The 23,745-nt window shown below is 27.9% G+C and overlaps 2 protein-coding genes across 2 annotated transcripts; one reads left to right on the forward strand and one right to left on the reverse strand. All coding sequences in view use genetic code 6, as the record gives it.

Annotated features, from left to right (window-relative positions):
* Positions 1-279: 279 nt before the first annotated feature.
* TTHERM_00919540 (dynein heavy chain) lies at positions 280-17,085 on the forward strand (the record flags this gene model as incomplete). Its single annotated transcript, XM_001027847.2, has 24 exons — positions 280-781; positions 981-1,125; positions 1,281-1,844; positions 1,897-2,857; positions 2,916-3,411; positions 3,466-5,187; positions 5,234-5,760; positions 5,813-6,571; positions 6,621-7,240; positions 7,295-8,019; positions 8,072-8,552; positions 8,609-9,205; positions 9,267-9,603; positions 9,657-10,663; positions 10,723-11,017; positions 11,078-11,329; positions 11,394-12,097; positions 12,149-12,737; positions 12,799-14,061; positions 14,120-14,951; positions 15,020-15,362; positions 15,422-15,914; positions 15,972-16,397; positions 16,453-17,085. 24 exons carry the CDS (start codon positions 280-282, stop codon positions 17,083-17,085), a joined length of 15,273 nt encoding a protein of 5,090 aa, XP_001027847.2.
* A 160-nt stretch (positions 17,086-17,245) lies between these two features.
* TTHERM_00919550 (ABC transporter family protein) lies at positions 17,246-23,695 on the reverse strand. Its single transcript, XM_001027848.3, has 7 exons — positions 23,410-23,695; positions 23,266-23,354; positions 22,993-23,212; positions 22,366-22,939; positions 21,410-22,304; positions 20,218-21,352; positions 17,246-20,156 (listed from the first exon to the last, which is right to left on the reverse strand). Exons 1-7 carry the CDS (start codon positions 23,646-23,648, stop codon positions 17,321-17,323), a joined length of 5,988 nt encoding a protein of 1,995 aa, XP_001027848.2. The 5' UTR covers positions 23,649-23,695; the 3' UTR covers positions 17,246-17,320.
* Between the last annotated feature and the right edge of the window lie 50 nt (positions 23,696-23,745).

Below are 23,745 nucleotides of genomic sequence, written 5' to 3' on the forward strand. Positions count from 1 at the left end.
TTTATAATATTAAAAAAAAAGAGTTATATTAATATTAAGCAAGCAAATATCTTTTAGTTTTAAAACTCAATAAGTGCTGATTCAAAAGCTATTTTCATTGATTTCAATTACACTTATAAATACATAATAGATCACATTAAATATAAAACAGAAAATCAAAAGCTCTTAAAAAAACAAAACAAAAATAAGACAATAAGCATTATTTTTTATTATTACAAGCATTGATAAAGGAATTTGTAGTATTTCAAAGGTTTAAGTTCATAAAGTTAAAAAACAGAAATGAAAAAGAATGCAACTCAGTAGCAACTGCGAGGGGCTTCTGAAACTAGAAAAAATACAAAACCTGCCCATTATAATAGTAGTTAGAGTTTATCTATTTACCCAACTTAGAGTCAATAATAGCTGCAACAATAGTAGAAAACTCTTTCAGGAAGCATTAGCCAGTAAATGTGGATGTCTAAATCAGACTCTGTTTAGGGAGAATTTTTTTTTGATAACTAGAATTATTAAGCAGGGCAATAACAAAAAGCATAAGATAAAAATTTGAGTATTCCCATGAAAAAATTTTTTGGCCATGCTCCCTAATATAGGAATGCTAATTAAAGCCAATCTTAAACCAGTATAAATGCAAAAATTTAAAATGTATAATAGAAGTTTTGGTAGGATGTAAGTAAGAGCGATAAATCTTTAATGCGTTTAGAGTCGGGCAAATCTAGACCTGTAACTGCAGGTTAATTCAAGCCATTAACACGTGCATTTTCAATGCCAAAATTCAAAAATGGTAAACACATTTATAAATATACATAGTATTGAAGTTCTAAATTATGAGATGGACTATTAAATATTTTTAAAAACTTAAATTATATTTAAAAAATTAATAACTCAAATAAGAAAAACATTATGAAAACTAATCGAGCTCTATATTAATTTAAATATTTTCTATTATTATTTTAATAAATAATATAATTTTTTAATTATAGAAATGCTTCAAAATCATAACCTATAATCAATAAAGCAAGAAGAAATAGATGAGAGAGAGTTTCCTCAATTTTAAGAAAATATAGCATATGAAGGATAAATATAAAATGCTGTTTAAAATTTGAATAGTTAGGTTAATTTTTAAAGGTAAAGATTTATTTTAAATTTAAATTTTAAGATAATTACTACTAAAATGAATGTAGAAGGAGAGTTTAATAATAAATAGATAACTGGTTTTAAAACAAATTTAAATTTTAAATATAGTTTAAAATATTTTTTAATAATAATTTATATTTTTATAGAATAGTAAATATTCATTAATAGCCCTTTTAGTTTTTAAGTCATGTGGGAGGAAAATATACAAGCATTAAAAATATTTCAAGTGAAGAAGCTAACAATATAATCACAAAGGACCTTTTTCCTACGAAGATCGTTCCTGTTTAGCAGATGAATCAATATGAATAGCTTCAAATGTTTAAAAAAATAGATATTGACAGGAATATTAATGATTAAATATCTAAGCATGCAAAAGTTCCTACAATTATACGTCCTAGTACAGCAATATAATCTGCTCATAGCTAAGCAAAATCTACCAGTTAATCTCATGCTGATTAAATACCTAGTGCTGTATTGTCAGGTAGACTTTCAAGCTCCAAAGGGAGAACATAGTCTTAAGCCACTTTGTCTGCAAAGCAATAAACATAGGTTTAAGGTCTTCCACAAGCATAACAAAATTTTGGAAAAAGTAGGAATATTTAAACAGCAACTGCTAATATGAAAGCACCTGGTTAGAAGCTTGAACATTCTTAATCTTAAAATACACTATCTTAAAAGAATTCATTACCTTCCTCTGCTAATTAGTAAAGGTATACATTTTTTAATTTAATAGAAACATTCTTATCAAAATAAATGATATAGGTTACTTAGTGGAAAGTAATAGAGAATATAATCAGCAAAACCTGAGTTAATGAGAAGATTGTAAGATAAGAATAAAGTAATTGTTGAAGAAATGAATTAAGTAGATTAGGAGTTAGATATTTAAGAGGATGTCGTTGGTGATGATGAATTTTATAATCGTGCTGAAAATATTAAAGGTAAAATAGATGGAAAGATGCTATTAGACAATCGTCCTAAATCAAGTCTAGCAGGAAAGAGGCCAGTTAGTGGAAAAGTAGCTGGAGCAGAATCTTTTTTTAAAGAGTTTAGAAAATATACTTCATTTAATGCTTTAGATACTCCATATGAAGAATTATTTGATAGAAACGAACGTACTATTACAGCTACATTTGCTAAGTTTGGCGATCTGGGATATTATTCTCCAGTACAAAGAATAGGAAGCTATATGCAATATTCTGCCAAGCTTAAAACTGAGCATCTGCTTGAAATCGTTTCCCTTCAGTAAACAAGTACAAATATAGAAAAGCCTGAATGTGAAATTCCTATTTAATTAGCTATTATTGATGAGTTAAACCCTTATTAAAAGAAATCTAAAACTGGTATTTCAACAACTTTTACTCCTGAAGATATGAAAAGAGAGCCTATATCATTAAGTTTGTTCCCTGAATATTTCCCAGAAACTGACGAAAATTAAACTCCATAAGATTCTGCTAATGAGTTGTTTTATGAAATGCTTTAAGAAATGGGAGGAACTTATGATCCTTTTAGTCTTGGAATTAAAAAATATCATTATATTGATCCAGTTTTATGGCCTTAAAGTATAGCAAATTTAGTAGATTCATCTGTTAAAAGATATAATCACTATATTGAATCTGATATTATTAGAGCAGATGAAATACCTAAATTTAGAAAAAATTGGATGGTCAATGCTTTTAATCTAATACCATAAGAGCTCTTGAAAAATGAGTTTACATCAAGATAAGTAAAAATTATTTTTAATCATAGCAATTTTTAAAAATGTATTTCAAAAATTAATTTAGGTTTTTTAAGAAATATTTGAAAATTTCAAAACAGCTATGAAAACAGCTATGCTCGATTATATTTTAAGATCTCCTCAAGAAAGAGCTAGATTACATATACAGCTTGTTCCTAGAAAAGTATTATGCAGTGGTGAGCGTATTGCTAGAGAAGGTGGTTTTAATATTAATCTTTACTAAGATTGGCATAATTTTGTAGAATTTGGAAGAGAGTTTTGTCGTGGAAATTTAGTTTTAATGAATATAATTAATAGTTCCTTACAAAGTTGGTCTTATGAGTTTTCTTCATTGAGCTTATTTGAGTATGAAGCTTTCAAAAGAGTTAGCACATTAGGATATACATATAGTATTGAATAATTTACAAAATTGTAACAAGTTTATCGTATGAATGTTATTTCTTTGATGAAAAATATATGGCATAGAGGTGCAATCACTATTATAAAAAAATTTAAATATCTAAGAAGAGTTGATACATCCTATGGAAAATGGACATTAGGAGGTAATTAATAGTATTTATCTTTTTTAAATTTACATTTTATTTGTTAAAAATTAGGGTTTAAGAAGCATATTAAAGAAACCAAATTTGCCCTCAAAAATGATAGAATTTAGTAAAGATTAATGAATACTGGCAATATTGAAGAAATAGCAGAAGAAGAGCAATACGAAGAAGATAGTAGATAAAGTCATAATAGAAGGTCAATAAGAAATCCTTTAGGTGAGAGCAATAGAATACCTGAAGCTAGTGAAGGTTCTCCTTCAAACTAATATTATGGCTAATTTGATGATAACCATCATATGTATGATTATGGTGAAGAATATGACGAATTTGACTACCTAAATGAAAGTTTGGCATACTTAATTGATATAGATAATGAAATTAACACTCCTGAAAATGTTTACTTTTAAATGCTTAAGTATAAAATTGAAAGAGAAGTATAAATATTAGATTAAAAAGGAGGTTATACTAATAGGCTAGATTACTAAGCTGAAATGAATCAATAAATGCAAGGAAGCTAAAATGAATTTGATTTCTATGATGACATTGAGTTTGAAGATTTAAAAGATATAAGAGACAATAGCGCTTATCGTAAAATAGCATAAAAAACAATGGAGGATGAATAGGTATGGAGAGAAGAAAATGGATGGTCTCTTTACACAAAAGAATATAAATCTAGAATTTTAGATAATGTTGGTATTCTGATGGGCTTATAACTGCGTAAAATTATAGAAGAATCCTTTGCTTATTTAGAGAAAAAAATTATCAGTTACCCAACCTACCGCCGCTGGAAAGCCATATAAGCAAAAAAGAAGGAAGTAGGGTCTTTAGATTTTATAGAAGATAATATCTAATCTAATTGCGAGATTGACGAAGATGATGAAGAATAAGAGGCTTCAAAAAGCGGGCTTGGTTTGGGAAGCAATGCTCCTTCAAATGACAAAAGCCCTTATGATCTAAACGGGCTTCTTCCTAATTAAAATTTAAAATCCAAATCTAGACTATTTATTTTGAATTAAAGCATAAATAATGTTAGTGCAAGTGCAGCTTAAAATTCTAAATTAGATACCAGCAAGCGTACATCATAAATGAGACTACCTTCTAATAATTAATTAGGAAGTAACTAAACAGCTAGGCCTCTCAGCTCAAATAGATCAAGGGCTGGATTAAATGCTGATAAAAGCAGCTTAGCTTACATACCATAAGATGGGATTAATACAGAGTCTAATATTAAGACTCTGATATAACTTTACCCTAAAGATAGCTAAATCTTTTATAAAAAGGCAGATTTTATGAAAGATCAAGATGACTTATCACCAATATTATCTTTATCTTTGTATGTTGAAGAAGAGTAAATTAAATTTAGAGAAAATTCTGATTTAATCAAAAACGAATTCCGTAAATTATTTAATGATATGGTAACTTCATTTGACTAGTTTTTGCATCCTCGTTATTGTAAAGTCAAATTAGAAAAAAATTAGCAAACTCTATAGCGCGATACTTCATATATTTCAGAAGGCGCTTAAGGTAAAGACGAAAGGTCAAAATCTAATTAAAAGGGAGTAACTCGTAAATAATTTATGTCTAATGCACCTAAAAGCTTAAAGACTGCTTTTGATAATGTTACTCCTGAAGATTTTGAGGCTAATTGCTAAGATAGATTTGATGAGTTCTATAAAAAGTTCTGCAGCTTTGTACAAGTTTAAGAAAAATAAGCTAAAGTGGGTGGTTAATAAGCAAATACATAAACAGAAGGTGATGAAAAAGATGCTCATGCCAGTAAAATTTATTTCTAAAATATAAAAACTTAATATTTTAATTATAGCTAACAATAATTAAAACGATGAATTTGCCAACAGAATCTTAAATAGTTTGGTAGCACCAGGACAGAAGAAGAAGAAATTCTTGCAAATGGCAAATTTCAACGAAGCCTACTTTGCAGGAGTTGTAAACAGAACTATTACACATATCCTAAAGCATTTAGAAGAGAGTACAATAGTTTTGACTGTTTTTGATTAATTCAAGCCATTTATTGAGAAGTAAGCAGAAAGAGAAATAAGAAATGTTATTAACAAAAAATAAAATATGACAAATGAAGAATTTAAAAATTACTATGAAATCTTAGAAAAGTTCGACAATCTCTCTGATTAAATTCCTGACAAAGTCAAATTAACATTATTTGATGTAAGATGTACAGATGTTAAATAATACATCAAAAAGTAGATCAAGGATTTACAATAGCGCTTAATTTTTGCCTTTGAAGATATCATTTTAACAACCCTAAGATCGGTAACTGAAAAATATTCAAGAATAGCAAGTTTTATTAGAAAATCAACAACAACTGCTGATGAGGTAACCAATAATTTACATATTTTATTTATTTTTAAGTTAAATACTTTTAAAGGTAGAAGAAATGGAGAAATTTTTAGCAGAATTAACTGGCGATAGAATACAAATCAAATTAAGGACAAGTGCCTGCTTTTAAAAAATAGTTTTCCTTCAAAAGTTAAATGTAAAAGGTAACTAACAAATAGCAGATTTAGCTAAAGATGTTCATGAATGGCCTGAGAAACTAGATAAAGAGCTTATTGCATAAGAAGAAAAACACTAAATTGAACGCTCAAGAATTGAAGAAAAGCTAAGAGAGAAGAGAACAATATTTGAAAATAGAGTTAGTGTATATCTTGAAGATCTCAAAGATTTAGAAAAGTTTACAGAATATTATAAGCATAAGGATTATATAGTAGAAATTGATGAGTTTGAAAGACTCCTCAATGATGCTAAAGATCTGATGGAAGATATTAATGATCAAGAAAAGAAGCTCTTTGGTATCAGCTCTAATTTTGAAAAATTTTTCACTTTACAATAAGATTTTGAGCCCTATCAAAAGCTTTGGCGTGCTATTAGCGTATTCAGTGAGAATAAAAAAAAATGGATGGGTGACTCTGCAAGCACTCTCGATTCTTCAGATGCAGAATCTATTGTTAAAGAGCATAATAAAATTTCTAGTAAATTACTCTATGCATTCAGATCTGATTCGATTGCATCAACAATTAGCTAAAAATTCAAAGAAGAAGTAACACAAATGAGTGTATATCTTCCTGTAATTGAAATAATATCAAGGCCAGGCATTTAAAAGAGACATTGGGATAAAATTTAAAAAGTAATTCTTAACAATATAATAAAATAGTTAAATTTTAATTTAAAAATAGGTTTTAAGAATTCCTGATGATGAGTTTAACTATGATAAAATTTCTCTCAAGTATCTTTTAGCTAAAGGAATTCAAGAAAAAATAACAGAAGTAGAAGAAATTTCAGAAAATGCATCAAAAGAATTTGGTCTTGAAACTGCTCTTGATAAAATGGAGAAGGAATGGGAAAATTTATCATTTTAAATAGTAAATTGGAAAAATAGAGGGGTATTTATTTTGCAAGGTTCTTCAGTAGAAGATATCCAAATTTTGTTGGATGACCACACATTAAAAGCTTAAACAATCAGAGCTAACCCCAATATTAAATTTGCAGAGTAAAGAGCTGTTAGATGGGAGAAATTAATGCTATTTATCTAGTCAGTTTTGGAAAACTGGATCAAAGTGTAAACTCTGTATCTATATCTTGAGCCTATATTTAGTTTTGAAGATATAAGCAAAACTTTAGTCACAGAGACTGATAAATTTAATATAGTCAATAAAACTTGGAAATAGATTATGGAATGTGTATAAAATGATCCTAAAGTCTTGAGTGTAGAAAAGATCCCTAATGTAGAAGAAGAGTTAATTCATTGCCTAAAGCTTATTGAAGAAATCTAAAAAGGTTTAGAAGAACACCTTGAGTAAGTTTGATATATTTACAACACATTTTAAATTTCATTTAATGAATAAAAAAGATCCAAAAGATTAGAATTTCCTCGTTTCTTCTTTTTATCAAATGACGACTTACTTAATATTTTAGCTGAAACTAGAGATCCATTGCTAGTTTAGCCTCATATGAAGAAATGTTTTGAAGGTATCTCTGAGTTACTCTTTAATTACAATGTTGACATTACAGGTATGCGTAGTAGTGAGAAAGAAGAAATTTAATTTTTAGAGAGAATTTCACCTCGTAATTTCAAGTCAAATGTAGAAAAATGGCTTTTAGAAGTTGAAAAATAAATGAGAACTTCATTGTCTAAAGTGATGGAAGAAGGATTATTAGATCTCTAGTCTGGCTAAGAAAAAAGATCAGAGTGGGTAAGAAAGTGGCCAGGATAGGTAGTTATAGCAATTTCATAATTAATATGGACTGAAAGTTTAGAAGAAAGCTTAAACTAGTCAGGTCTAAATGGATTAAAGCAATTCTATGAGATTTGCTAAGGCGGATTAGAAGAAATAGTTACACTTGTAAGATAAAATTTAACATATTTAGAAACAATTACTCTTGGTGCTTTAATCGTAATCGAAGTTCATAATAAAGATGTTGTCAAGAGGCTTATTGATGATGAAATAAGCAACACTTAATAATTCGAATGGCTTTCAGAAATGAGATATTATTGGGATGCTTCAGTTAATAAATTGAATGTAAAGATGATGTCTACTTCTATGAGATATGGATACGAATATTTAGGAAACACTGGTACAATTTAAATTTAATTAAATAAACATATTTTAATATAATTATTTTACAGGAAGACTAGTTATCACTCCTCTTACAGATAGATGCTATCGAACTCTCATGAATGCTCTTTAACTTAATTTAGGAGGTGCTCCTGAAGGACCTGCAGGAACAGGTAAAACAGAAAGTACCAAGGATTTAGCCAAAGCTATTGCTATGCAGTGCATTGTTTTTAACTGTTCAGATGGTCTTAATATACATGCTATGGCCAAATTCTTTAAAGGGTTAATAGCAACTGGAGCTTGGAGTTGTTTTGATGAGTTCAATCGTATTGATTTAGAAGTTCTTTCTGTCATAGCTCAATAAATACTTTAAATACAATAATGCAAAGCTGCTATGAAAACAAACATATTATTTGAAGGAACTGAGCTTGTCCTTAAGCACAGCTGTAATGTTTTTATTACTATGAATCCTGGTTATGCAGGTCGTTCTGAATTACCAGATAACTTAAAGGCACTCTTTAGACCAGTAGCTATGATGGTTCCAGATTATTCGTAAATTAAAATATTAAAAATTTTATTAAAAATAAGAAATTTTACTTAAAAAAAAGATTAATTGCTGAAATTTCGTTATATTCTTTTGGTTTCGTAGATGCAAGAAGCTAAGCTAGAAAGATAGTAGCTGTATATAAACTTTGTAGTGAATAGTTAAGTAGCTAAGATCACTATGATTATGGTATGAGAGCAGTTAAAGCTGTTTTAACTGCTGCTTCTTAGCTAAAGAGAAAATATCCAAATGAAAGGGAAGATGTTCTTATTTTGCGTTCTATTACAGATGTTAATCTTCCTAAATTCTTATAGTAGGATGTAGATCTTTTTAAGAATATAACAAGTGACTTATTCCCTGGAGTTAAACTACCTAATCCAGATTATAACACTTTAAACACAGCTATGACTTCTGTCTTGGCTACTATGAATCTGTAAAGTGTCTAAAATTTCCGTAAAAAAGTTCTCTAACTTTATGAAGTAGTTAACACTCGTCATGGATTAATGCTTGTCGGATAGCCATTTTCTGGAAAATCTAGCTGCTATAAAGTTTTGGCAGCAACCTTAACATATGCCTGTAAGAAATTAGGGTCTTTAGATGAGTTACCTACAAATTATTACATTATAAATCCTAAATCAATATCATTAAACTTTTTATATGGGTAAAATAATTAATTAAATTTATTAATTTTTTAAACAAATTTAAATTTTATTAATTTTTAGTTACTCTGATCCTGTTTCTAAAGAATGGACTGAGGGAGTCTTAGCTGAAGTATATAGAAAGTGTGCCACTGCTACTGTTCCTGATAGATAGTTTATAGTCTTTGATGGACCTGTAGATGCTGATTGGATTGAAAACATGAATACAGTCTTGGATGATAATAAAAAATTGTGTTTAATGAGTGGTGAAACGATTCCCATGTCAAATTCTATGACTATGATGTTCGAAGTTGCAGATTTGAGATAAGCTTCTCCTGCTACAGTTTCTCGTTGCGGTATGGTCTATATGCAACCAGAATAATTAGGATGGTGGCCTTTGGTACTTTCATGGCTATCACAGGTACTTATTTAGTTTATCAAATAATTAAAATATTTATTAATTTGAAAATAAAGATTTCAGAATTTTTAGATGAATCTCTAATTGAACACTTAAATGAGTTATTTGATGCCACTACTGGATAATGTGTTCATTATATCAAAACGAGATGCAAAGAGTATCAGAACGTACCAGAAGGAACTCTAGTTGTGCAGCTTATGAGACTTCTTAGAGCCTTTTTGCACAAATATAGATTTTTTGAAAAAGAATATATTTCTAAAATAAAGCTAGAAGTTGTTTAAAACTCTTTAGATATGATTTTTATTTATTGTACTATATGGAGTATTGGTGCTACTATAGATGAAAAAGGAAGATAAGATTTTGATCGCTATTTAAAGTAGCTAATAAAAAATCCTTAAAAATGCGAAACTAAAAAAGACAAACTTATTAAATTTGAGAAGTAAGCAATGCTACCTGAAGCAGGTCCTCATGTTTTAGTGTACGATTATTATTTGGAATAAGAAGAAAGTGGATCATGCAAATGGAAAAATTATCAATAAATTATAGATTCTGTTTCTGCAACAGACTCTATCCCTGCAGATGAATCTTATCATAATATTGTGATAAAAACAGCAGAATAGTTGAGATTAACGGAACTTCTTTAAGTTGCCATTTAATATCATTATCCTTTCTTGGTGATAGGGTAAACTGGTACAGGAAAGTCTACTTACATAAATACATATTTGAAGTCGCTCTCACACGAAAAATATTTACTTGTTGGTATCAACTTCAGTGCTTAGACATCATCAGAAGAAACTCAACTGATTGTAGATTCAAAATTAGACAGAAGAAGAAAAGGTATTTTTGGTCCTCCTATAGGAGTTAGTTGTCTTGTCTTTGTGGATGATCTAAATATGCCTTAACTAGATAAATATGGTGCTCAACCTCCTATAGAACTACTCAGATAATTTTTAGATTAGAAGGGTTGGTATGGAAAAGATAGAAAGTTTATGGAAATAATTGAAACTTCTTTGATTGGTGCTATGGGTCCTCCTGGAGGTGGTCGTAACTAAATAACATCAAGGTAACTAACTACATAATTTTTTAATTAATTTAAAAATAATAAATTATTGTTAATTAAAGATTATTAAGACATTTTAATGTCCTATGCAGCAGTGAGCCTAATTAATTATAAATGGAAAGAATTTTTACAGAGCTTATGAGCTGGTATATGAACAAAATATAACTTAATGATGAAAATCTAAGAAGAACTTTTAAGCTATGCATTGAAGCTACAGTAGAAATGTATATGAACATTGTTTAAAACTTAAAACCCACTCCTGCTAAATGCCATTATCTTTTCAATCTTCGTGATGTAAGTAGAGTTGTTTAAGGATTGCAACTAATATCTAAAAACTAAATTGAAAATGACAAAAAAGTAAATATTTTTAAAAAATAAAAATACTTTCTTTAAACAATTTTAATAAAATTTATTTAGATAATAAGACTATGGATAAATGAAGTTAGCAGAGTATTTTATGACAGATTATCGTTTGAATAAGATTAAGTTTGGTTTTATAATGCATTATGCAGTTCAATTAGAAATAAAATAAAAGAAGACATCAAAATGGTAATGAAAGGTCCCTATGACCATATAAAATATAATCTGCTTACTCCTGAACCTATAAAAGTCATTAGATTTGGTGAACTCTTAGGAAATGTAGATGGAGATAGATTCTATGATGAAATGGTATTTATTTAGTTCAAAATGAACATTTATTAACTTAATAATTTCTATTTATAAAATAAATTAGATTGATATGGAAAAAATATTTGCAAAAGTTGAATACTTTTTGGAAGATTACAACCAAAATAATAAAAGACCTATGACTTTAGTACTTTTTGAATTTGCAATCGGACATATTATAAATATATGTAGAATACTTAGATTGCAAGGAGGACATGGACTTTTAATTGGTTTGGGTGGTTCTGGAAGATAGTCACTCACTTATCTATCAGCTCATATTAGAGACTTAAGATTGACTTAAATTGAGATGAGTAAAAGCTACTAAAAGGAATAGTGGATTGAAGATATGAGAAAAGTAATGATTCAAGCAGGAGTTGATAGCAAAGAATCAGTTTTTATTATAAATGATAGCCAAATGTCTAAATCTTTTATTTTAGAAGACCTAAATAATTTACTTAATTCTGGTGACATTCCAAATTTATTTTCTTAAGAAGATTTTATTCCAGTAATAGATAGATTAAGATAAAATGCTAAAAAAGAAGGAAAAGTTAAACTTCTTGAATAAGGCACTAATTAATAATTTTATGATTATTTTGTCTAGACTGTTAAGAAGAAACTCCATATAATAGTAACACAAAGTCCTATTGGTGATACTCTAAGAAATAGAATCAGAAACTTCCCAAATATTGTAAATTGTACTAATATTATTTGGTATAGATAGTGGCCAGAAGAGGCTTTGGATGCTGTCGGACATAAATTAATTTCTGAGCTGTATATATTTTTTCATTTTAATTAAATTTTAAATAAATTTTTAAAAATTAGATATTTAGATGGTTCTATTAGTAGAAAATTAGTTAACACTTGCAAACATTTACATTAGTCTTCTTTAGATCTTAGCTAAGAGTATTTAAGAAATGAGAAAAGAGTCAATTACATAACACCTTCTTCATATTTAGAATTACTTCATAACTTGAAAATATTGCTTTAGTAACAAAGGAAAAAACTAGAAGAAAATCGCAACGTCTATTCAAATGGTGTTTAAAAATTAATTTCTACTGCTGAGTAAGTGAAGCGTATGGAAGAAGAATTGATTGAAAAGAAACCTATCTTGATTTAGATGAATGAAGAAACACAAAAAATTGCATCTGAAATTAAAGCACAAGCTTTAGCTATGGAACCAAAGCGTATTCAAGCAGAAAAGTAAGAAGAAGAAGTTAACGTAAGAGTGTAGGAAGCAGAGCTAATTAAGCAAGATTGTGAAAGAGAATTGAGTGTTGCAAAGCCTCAGTTAAAAAAAGCAGAAGATGCTCTAAACACACTAGATTCTAATGATATAAATAAAATGAAGGCAATGCTTAAGCCCCCAGAGACCGTATAGCTTGTTATGGAAGCAGTTTGTGTGCTTTGCAAAGTAATTTTTTATAGTTAATTAAAAAGTATCATTATGAAATAACAATAATTTACAAAAATAGGTACCTCCACTTCCTGTTCCTAATCCTAAATATCCTAAAGAAAGAATTATGAGTTATTGGGAAGCTTCTAAGAAATTTTTATCAGATAAATATTTCTTAAACACACTTATTCAATATGATAAGGAAAATATTGATGAATAAGTTATGAAGAAAGTGAGAGACAAATATATTTCTTAAACAAAATTATTTAATCCCAAGAGAGTAGAATAGGCAAGTTCAGCCGCTAAAGGTCTTTGTGAGTGGATTTTAGCCTTGAGTGAATTTGAGAAAGTTTTGTAAATAGTGCGCCCTAAACAATAAAGATATAATTAATCCAAGCAAGAAGTTGCTATTTTATAAAATGATTTAAAATAGACTCGTGATGAGCTTGCGTAACTCAATAAAGAAATAGCTAATTTACAAGATAGCTATGATTAAATTCGTAAAAAATAACAATAGCTTGAAGATGATATCTTGGACTGTGAAAAGAAACTGCTTCGTGCAAGTTCCCTAATTGGAGGATTAGGTGGTGAACAAGAAAGATGGTTAAAAGTATCAGAAAAATTAGAAAACTAATTATAGTTTGTTGTTGGAGATATAACAATATCAACTGGTATTATTTCTTATTTGGGACCATTTAGTTAGACTTATAGAAACAAGTAAGTGAAAGCTTGGATAGATTACTGCAAGGGACTTTCTATCTAGATAAGTGAAGGATATTCCTTAGAAAGTACGTTAGGAGAACCTATCATAATTAGAAAGTGGAATATGAATGGTTTGCCTTCAGATGCTTTTTCAAGAGAAAATGGTATTATTACTTATAATACTAGAAGATGGCCTCTGATGATTGATCCTTAACAACAAGCTAACAGATGGATTAGAAAAAATGAATTCGATAATAAAGTAACTGTTGTTAAATAATCCGATTCTAACTTTATTCGCTCGCTTGAAACATGTATTTAGTTTGGCTAATGTTTGATTATAGAAAATGTTAAAGAAGAAATCGATTCAATACTTGATCCAATTTTATCCAAACAAACATTCAAAAACGCAGGTGTCCTAAGCATTAAAGTTGGCGATAATATAATTGATTATTCAAAATAATTCAAGCTATTTTTAACATCAAAACTTAGAAGTCCTCACTTTACTCCTGAAATATCAACTAAACTAACTCTAATTAACTTCACTATAACTAAAGAAGGTCTTGAAGATCAACTTCTTGAAATTTGTGTTCAAAAGGAAAATCCTAATGATGAAAACTAGAGAGTTCAACTTATCATTTAAGTATCTTTATCTTTTTTTATTTTATATTGAACTAAAATATTTAATTTTTATAAAATAGAATCACAAATATTAATAACAATTGGAAGACATTGAAAAGTAAATCTTGGAAGTTTTAAATAAAGCAGATAACATTTTAGATGACGAATAAGGTGTTTAGGTCTTATAGCAATCTAAATAAGTTTCTAATGATATTATGGAAAGATAAGAAGATGCTAAAGTAACTGAATAAAGACTTGAGTAGTCAAGACAAGAATATAAGCCTATAGCAAATCACAGTGCAGTTCTCTTCTTTGCTATTATGGATATGGCTTCATAAGATTTTATGTATTAATACTCACTCAATTGGTTCATAAACTTGTATATTGACTCATTTGATAAAGCAGAAAAGAGTAAATCAGCTAAAGCTTAAGATAGAGTAATTGCTGTTAGCTAGTACTTAACATATTCTATATACTCTAATGTTTGCCGTTCATTATTCGAAAAAGATAAATTATTATTTAGCTTCTTACTATTATTAAGAATTTAAGAAAATAAAAAACATATAGACAATAATGAATTAAATTTCTTGATTTCTCCTATTGATATTTCTTCTGAAGATGTGATTAATTCTGCTCATGATTTATAAGAAAATCCAGCAAAATCATTTTTACCTTAGACAACATGGTTGAGAATTGTAGCTTTATCTAGAATTTCTCCAAAATTCAAACCCTTACCACAATCTATTAGCGATGATTTATAATTCTGGCATAGCTTTTATTTCGATAGTTAAGCTCATACTTTAAAATTACCCGTTCCATTTAATGGTTGTACATAAATGTAAAAAATATGTATTATCAAAGCCATCAGACCAGATAGAGTTAATTTAGCAGTGCAAGACTTCATCAGAGCAGGTAATTAGAAATAAATGATAAAAAAGTTAACATATGATTAAATTTTTTTTATTTATAATCAAATATAGATTTAGGTGAAAAGTTCACATCACCTCCTCCTTTTAATTTATAACTTAGTTTTAATGATTCTAATTGCTACTAGCCTTTAATCTTCATCCTTCCAGGTACTGATCCAATGAATAATTTAATTAATTTTGCTGATTAAAAGTAGAAATATTTGAAAGCTATATCACTTGGTCAAGGATAAGGCGTTCATGCAGAAAAAGCTATTGATGAAGCTCAAAAGTAAGGAACTTGGGTAATTCTTTAAAATTGTCATTTAGCTCCTAGTTGGATGCCAAAATTAGAAAAAATTTGTGAAGAAATGCAAAATAATTCACAAAATAAAGAAAAAATTAATGTAAACTTTAGGTAAATTTTAATGAAAATTAAGTTTTAATTAGAATTCAAATTACCATTTTTATTTTTAGATTATGGTTGACAAGTTATCCCAGCTCTGATTTCCCTATTTCAATCTTGTAGAATAGTGTTAAAATGACTAACGAACCTCCTAAAGGTGTTAAATCTAATATGTTAGTTTCCTTTATGAGTGACTAGATTTAAGATTAAACATTCTTCGAAACCCACAGTAAGCCTAAGCAATTTAAAACTCTTCTTTATGGACTTTGCTTTTTCCATGCAGTGCTTTAAGAAAGAAGAACTTATGGACCTCTTGGTTGGAATATCTTATATGACTTTAATTAATCTGATTTGCGTATAAGTGTGAGATAATTGTATATCTTATTGTAGGAGTATTAAGACATACCTTACAAAGCTCTTCATTACATGGTTGGTGAGTGTAATTATGGTGGAAGAGTAACAGATGATAGAGATAGAAGAATTCTTCATGCTTTGATGCAAGATTTCTTTTCAGATTAAATTTTCCAATAAAACTTTTGCTTCGCAAACGATTCAAATTATATTGTAAAATTATGATTTAGTTGTAAGTTAATTATTTATAATTATTTATTTTCTCAATAGGTTCCTCCTATCGGTAATCATGCTGAATATATAAAATTCATTGAAGAAAAAATTCCTCTTAACTAAAGCCCAAGTATATTCGGTTTCCATGACAATGGTGTAATAGTTAAAGATCTTAAAGAAACAGACGATTTATGTGGAGCTCTTTTAATGATGATGGGTGGAAATTCTATGAATAATACTGAAGGAGATACAGAAACATAACTAAGAGCTATTTCATAAGATATATTAACAAAAATACCAAAGAAATTTGATCCTGAGTTAGTTTCAGCTAAATATCCTATATCCTATGAGAATTCTTTAAATACTGTTCTACAATAAGAAATTATAAGGTATAATAATTTAACGAATGTGATAGTGTCTTCTCTTAAAGAAATAGAAAATGCTCTTTAAGGTATAGTTGTGATGTCTTCTAATCTTGAAAAAGTAAATTTTTCACATTTAAAAAAATAATAATAAAATAATTAATCTATTTATATAGGTATGCAATAGTTTGCTTAAAGGTCTTGTTCCTGATTTATGGAAGAAATCTTCATATCCTTCATTAAAACCATTAGGATCTTACATTACAGATTTAGTGAAGAGATTAAAATACTACTAGAATTGGATTGATCACGATGTACCTAAGTGTCACTGGATAAGCGGCTTCTACTTTACACAAACATTTTTAACAGCAACTTTACAAAACTTTGCTCGTAAATATACAATCCCAATTGATAATCTAGTTTTTGAATTTAATTTTTATGGTGAACCTCCTGAGAATGTGAACGATGCAGCTCAATATATAGACATCACAGATGGTTAGTTAATGTATGGACTCTATATAGAGGGATGTAAATGGGATTACGATGAAAGATGTCTCGCTGAAAGTGACCTTAAAGTTTTATCAGTATAAGCTCCTATTATATGGTTGAAACCAACTGAAATATCTCAAGTAAACAGTTAATAGTAAATATATAAGTGCCCAGTTTATAAAACATCAGAAAGAAAAGGTACTCTTTCAACAACAGGTCACTCTACTAATTTTATAATGAGCATAGATATGCCCACGACTATTAGTTCTTCACACTGGGTAAAGCGCGGTGTAGCTATGCTTTGCTAATTAAGCGATTGATGAATTTAAATACAATAAATAAATTTTAAATATTTTAAATTTAAGCAGAGCTAATTTTGAAAATTAATTATTTTAAATTAAAAATAAAAATTATATAAAAATAAATATCTTTATCTATCTCTAATTTATAAATGTAGAAAACATTGCATTAATAATAAATTATATTTCAAATTTTACAACACCTTAATTATAACATAAAAATTAAGTACAATCAAATTTCATTTATTTATTTATCTCAATTTTTCTAAGTCTTTTTACTACTCTTGCTCTATTTTTCACTTTTGCCTTGCTTGCTGCTTTTTTATGCCTCTCCGTTTATTGGTTATTGCTAAAAATCATCTTAGAAATCTGATTAATTTTAGTTATTGTTATATCCATAATTATTTTAGTTAAAATTAGATTCATAGTCTTATTAATTTGAGTTATTCTAACTATATTAATACTATTGATAATTGTATCCATTTTAATGTATTTAATTTTATTATAGATAGATGTTGTTATTGTAATCCTCATATTGATTATCTTAGTTTGAATTATTATTATAATAGATATTATCTTGCTAACCTTATTTACTTTGATGATATGTTTGGAGTGTATTATCATTTTTATCTTATGAAGTATTATTATTTAATTTGTTGTCTTAAATTTAATCAATGCTTTAATTTTCAGAAACAACTTATTTTATAAAATTATTTTTATTTGTTTTACTATTTCCATTTTTTATTTACTTTAAACTTTCCACAGTTTTTTCATTTTTCTTGCTTGATGTATCCTGATAAATAAAAAGCTTTTCTCTGTCATTATAATAATCAGTAAAAGATTATTCAGATTCCATATGATAGTCCTCAGGATCACTTCTTTCTTTTTCTATTTTTTTATTTTTAGAACTACTCTTCTTTTAGGAAATTTTCTTCTTTTCATTAGTATCTTAAGTTATTTCTTCCTGCTAGGAAGCTTTAACCTTCTTTCTTGACTTTTCTTTTTTGCTGATTACTAATTTTTACATTTCTATATCTTCTTCATCACTAGCTTAATTTTTTACTTTTTTCTTATCTTTTTTTAAATTTTAAGGATCTCTAGGCTAGTTTGCTTCTTATTTATTCTAAGATTATTAATTAGCCTTTTTAGCTATTTAGTTGAAAATCTATTCAAGAGTAGGCTAATTTACTGTGTAATGATTAACATCGAGTTCCTCCTAGACTGAGTGAAAAATACCAAAAATTTCCCCTATACTCTTTTCAGAAAAAATTCTATATCTAGTAAAATTGTTAAATTGTTCAATTATAGTAAATTCACCAAATTTTTAATTGATAAATTCTTAAACTTTAAGAGTTTTTTGGAACATTAGCCCAAATTCTATAATCAACCTAGGCTCAACTCCTTATCCCTTTTCTTCATTTTTCAAAAATTCATAATGCAACTATGAGCAAAAACCTTTTTCTGTTATCTGATATAGCATATTTTACATATTGACATGAAATAAAAAGTCTTTCAAATCTGTTCTCTTTACTTATTATTTCATATTAACTGTCTTAGAAAATTTGTTTATTTATTTATTAGTGGGTAGTGTTGTTTTAATATCTATTTCATATCCTTCTCCAAATTTACTTTTGAGATGCTAAACACTTCCCATACACTAAAAGTTACCAGCAACCATAATACCAACTTTAGTTGAGAGAGCTTCTGCTTCTTCCATTGAATGAGTTGTAAGAATAATAGATGACTATTTCCTCTATGTTGAGATCCTGCTTATAACATCCCACATAAATCTTCTATTACCTGGATCCATTCCTGTAGAGGGTTCATCTAAAAATACAATTGGAGGATTTCCTAGCATAGCTATTGCAACTGAAAGTTTGCGTTTGTTACCACCACTGTATGTGCCTGCACATATGTTTTCAAATTACCTTAAGTTCATCTCATCAAGTTTTTTTTCCACTAAAGGAGCTATCATATCTTTTGGTATACCTTTAATAGCTGCATAAAGCTCTAAATGTTCTCTTGCTGTTAACTTGTCCAGCAGTGCATCAAATTAAGGGCAATATCCAATATATTATTATGCATGAACTAGCTCCTCAGGAATTTTATATCCCTATATATAGGCATTACCATTCACTATAGGCTCGTCTCCTGTAAGCATTCTCATAGTCGTTGTTTTACCTGCACCGTTAACACCAAGCAAACAGAAGACTTCACCATTTTAAATTGCAAAATTTAAGTTATCTACTGCAACCTTATATTATGAGCCACTCTCATAAAATACCTTCCTTAATCCTTAAACATATACAACAAAATCATTAGGATCTGATTAAGCAACTCTCTCGTTTTCCTCTTCAACATCATTATCCAATTTTTTAGGTTAGAAAGGAATATTTGATTCTTTTGAAAAAAGCTTTCTTTTTCCAAATTTTTCAATGATTACCAATAGTAACCCAAAAATAACTATCTGTAAGCACATAGCCAACAAATCTCCACCAGCAATTTTAAGATCTAAAGGATCAAGTGCTTTTCCATCCGTAGAAGATAAAGCATATAAATCTCTAGATGTTAAATTTAAAATACTAAAACTAAAGCAAAAAGAAGGAATGAAACGCAAAACCCAAGCTAAAGCCTCAATTCCTTTATTATCCAATGAGAAAACGACTCTCAAAATCATAACAGTAATAGATAAAACACAGCCAAACAAAATATGCATGAAGAATGAGAATAGTTATCCGTTTCCATAATTCTTAACTAAAAAGCTAAAGACATAAGTAAAAAGTATGATCGCTGGTCCGTATAAAATAAAAATAATATAGAAGACATAAAAGACAGAGCTATCAGTTAAAGAAGTAACTTAAAAAGCGTAAGCAAGCCAAGGGCAGGTCAAAGCAGGTATTAAATACTTTACAACATCCATAAATAAATTAGATGTCCAATAAGAAAATCTCGATACTCCTGAAACTATTTACTAGTGTTTAACTTGTGTTTCTCTTTCTTTTACTATGAAGACAATTAAACTTGCTGGGATGAATGCTAATCCTATATTAAAGATCATAGCTATGGTAATTCCATTTGCAATTTAATTAGCACTATTAATATAATAAATAATTTAAGCATTTCACATCTAAATAAAAATAAAATTAATATTACTTCTTTTGCTTAATAGTGTATGGAAGTGGTTTGTTTCTAGGAATAATTTAGATAGATTTTCCAGTTTGTTAATTAATAATTTATGTATTTAAGATATTTAGACTTATAGCTATAGAATTTTCTGTTTAGGTGTTTATGAAAGAGTAATAATTTATCTGTTTATTATTGCTATCAATAAAGTCAGCTTTTGTGTAAACACCAAATTTTAGATCAACATTTCTTTTCTAAAGCATCTAAGAATCAAATTATTCTATTAAATTAGTTGTAGACAATATTGGTTACATAACTGTCTTTGTTAAAAGAGGCAGCTTACTGAAATAATCCTATTAAGAACTAACTTCAGAACCATACATATAAGTAGGTGATGTGAGAGAGTCTGGAGTTAATACAATAGTCGGAGTTAAGCTTACACTTATTGAAGTAGAAAGAAGTAGACCTAAAATAATTAAGGCAGCTGGGATAATTACTTCACAAAATAATCCTCCAATATCTCTCTTAAAGCAGTGAAATCTTTTTTTAAGTAATGCTGAAAAATGCTATGAAAATATACTAAATCCTCCTTTTATTCTCACTTTACTTAAATCGAAATCATCAATTTCCTTTTATTTTGACTACTTTTTATTGATCTGCTTTGTAAAATTGTTATTTTCACTTGCTACTTTCAAAAAAACTTGCTCTAGAGTGGTTACAGATATACCATAAGACCTGACAAATAATGAATCTTTATTTCTTTCTAGTTTTGTGAAAAACTCCGAAAATTTGTCAACGTTTGTTTTTGGCACTTAAAACGCAACTTCAGCTGAAACATCGCTTATTAATTCACAATCAGAGAGGTTTTGCTTGACATATTTTATGAGAGGTTTGCTTGGAGAAGTATTTTCTTATTTGACAAATGTGATATTAAATCCATTTCCATAATTTTCTTTTAAGAATATACTTGAGCCAACACATTTTAACTTACCATCAGAAATGATACCTATTCTATCTCCCAAAAAATCAGCTTCATCCATAAAATGCGTTGTTAAAATAATTATTTTATCCTATTTATAATTCTTAAGGACATCCCAAATGTGTCGACGAGCCTCCACATCCATGCCACTTGTAGGTTCATCAAGTAAGATAACATCACTTCCACCTATATCAAAATAAATTAGTATCAATAAATATGTTTAATAATTTTTAAAAATATTACCAATAAAAGCAATAGCTACAGATAGCTTTCTTTTTTAGCCTCCAGATAAATTTTTACTTAAATAATTTGTTTTTTCTACCAAATCAACATCTTATATGATTTTTTATATTGCAGCTTCTTGCTCTTATATTGGCATATTTTTTATATTTGCAAATAATTCCAAGTGCTCTTTAACAGTCAAATCGTCAAACAATACATCATGTTAAGGACAAACACCGAGACTTTTTCTTATTTCTTCCATTTATGTTTAAACATCGTGTCCTTTTATTTTTATTAATCCAGAAGTTGGTTCTATTAAACCATTAATCATAGAAATTGTTGTAGTTTTACCAGCACCGTTATGTCCTAAAAATGAAAAAATTTAGCTATTAAACATTTCTAAGTTTAGTCCATTAACAGCCTTTTTTTCTTTGCCATCACTATGAAATACTTTTTGAAGATTTTTAATGACAATGGCTTAATCATTCTTAATCTAAGCTCTTAAAACTCCATCGACTTCTTCTTAAAGTACATTTTCATCTTATTCTTCATCTTCTTCACTGCTACGATTATATAGATCTTAGATAAGTTCTACATTTTTAGTTTTATGATTTTTTTTAGATTTTTTTTCTACTTTTTTCCCATATTTCATACCCAAAAAAAATAGTGGATGAGATTTGATTCCGAATTCATTAGGAAACACTTTGTCGAAATAAAAGAAAAGAAGACTAAAGACAACTAAATTAATCTATAGAGAGACAAAGGTAAAGTACTACTTATATCCATTAAAACTTTAATTCAAAATACTAAAGTCTATGCTCTATCCATTTGATTAAAAGTACAAGAAATGAGAAACTGACAAAGATATTCCTGTATGAGGAATTAGAGATATCTTAGTAAGAGTGTCAGATGATGCCTTTTAAATAATTAATTTAAGAATAAAAATGAATTTATATTTAAAATTTAAATTAAATTACTGATTTAATATCTATTGACATGAATGCTATGAATTATCCAAGGAAAAAAACCATAGCAGCTAATAATCCAATACGAGCTCTCGAAAAGAAAGTTGAAATAAATAAGCCTTGAAAAATAAGAACTTAACCAAAGAGGTTGTAAAGACAAAATAAGAATAGAAAACTTGCATCTTTAAAAATACATCCATTCAATAAAGCAGCAATTAAAATAGATATAAAAATATTCTTGATGGTGTACGTAACAATCCAAGATTAATAAAATTAAAAATTATCCATTCCCATCATTTTCATACCTTCTCTAATTTTTTTTTCTTTTTCCATCAGAACTCCATTAGTCATTCTTAAATAAAATACAATAAGAGGAAGGACGATATAAAAGTTAGTGCTTTATCCAGCTGTATTATAAAATTTATCTTCTTATTATTTTTATTGCATCATTGGCAGTAAATGTGGGACTATTTTCATTACTTGTTGTGATTATGAGGCTTCATTGGTCTAAATTACGTTCGAAATCAAATTCATCAAATGAATAAAACCATTTTCTATGTAAGTGTTAAAATAATCTAATTGTTGTCTATTTTTAAATTAAAATTGGATAAAAAATGTTATAAAAATCATTTATATTACTTAACATATTGATTTTATTAATTATATTCATATTAATCAGGAATTTTAGATATGTTGTATCTGATAGAATAATCATATAACCCATTAGAGACAGTATTAAACTCAATTCCAAAACAAATTTTATTTTTTGAATCACCATAGCTGCTTGATTATACTAAATCTTCCAAAGCATTAGCAGACTTCATAAATATAACACCTTAACTGTTAATGTATTAGTTTTCTATTAAAATAATATTTTGTATTAAAAAAAATCTCTTAAACTTAAAGATTTACTTTTAAGTTCTTGCGCTATCTGCTAAGTGAGGTTGTCTTCGGGAAATATTGCAATTTATCCTCCGCTTGAACCTAAATCAGAGCAGTGCCTATATTATTTAATAACTAAGTATAAGATATTAATTAATACCAGTATTAAATTACTTAAACATGGTTTAAGATGAAGAATCAGAAAAGTCAGGATAGATTATTTTAGTTTGATTTAAAAAGGATTATTATGGTAGATCTTTTATATCTACTTATTGCCTTAACATAAAAAATTATAAGACAAAAATAGCAGGCAAAAATATCTCACAAAATGTTGTACATTTATTTCTTTTAGTAATAATCCAATTTTTTTTAAGTAGAGCTTTTAGGTGATTATTTTTTCTTGAGCAGCACATATATATGTATGAGTTTTAGCTTTTAAACTTTTTTTTTATTAAATAATTGAAATAAATTATAGTAAATAATGCCAGTTAATATTAATTTAATCATGAT

Source organism: Tetrahymena thermophila (genome assembly GCF_000189635.1).
Source record: "Tetrahymena thermophila SB210 genomic scaffold scf_8253817, whole genome shotgun sequence".
Lineage (NCBI taxonomy): Eukaryota > Ciliophora > Oligohymenophorea > Hymenostomatida > Tetrahymenidae > Tetrahymena > Tetrahymena thermophila.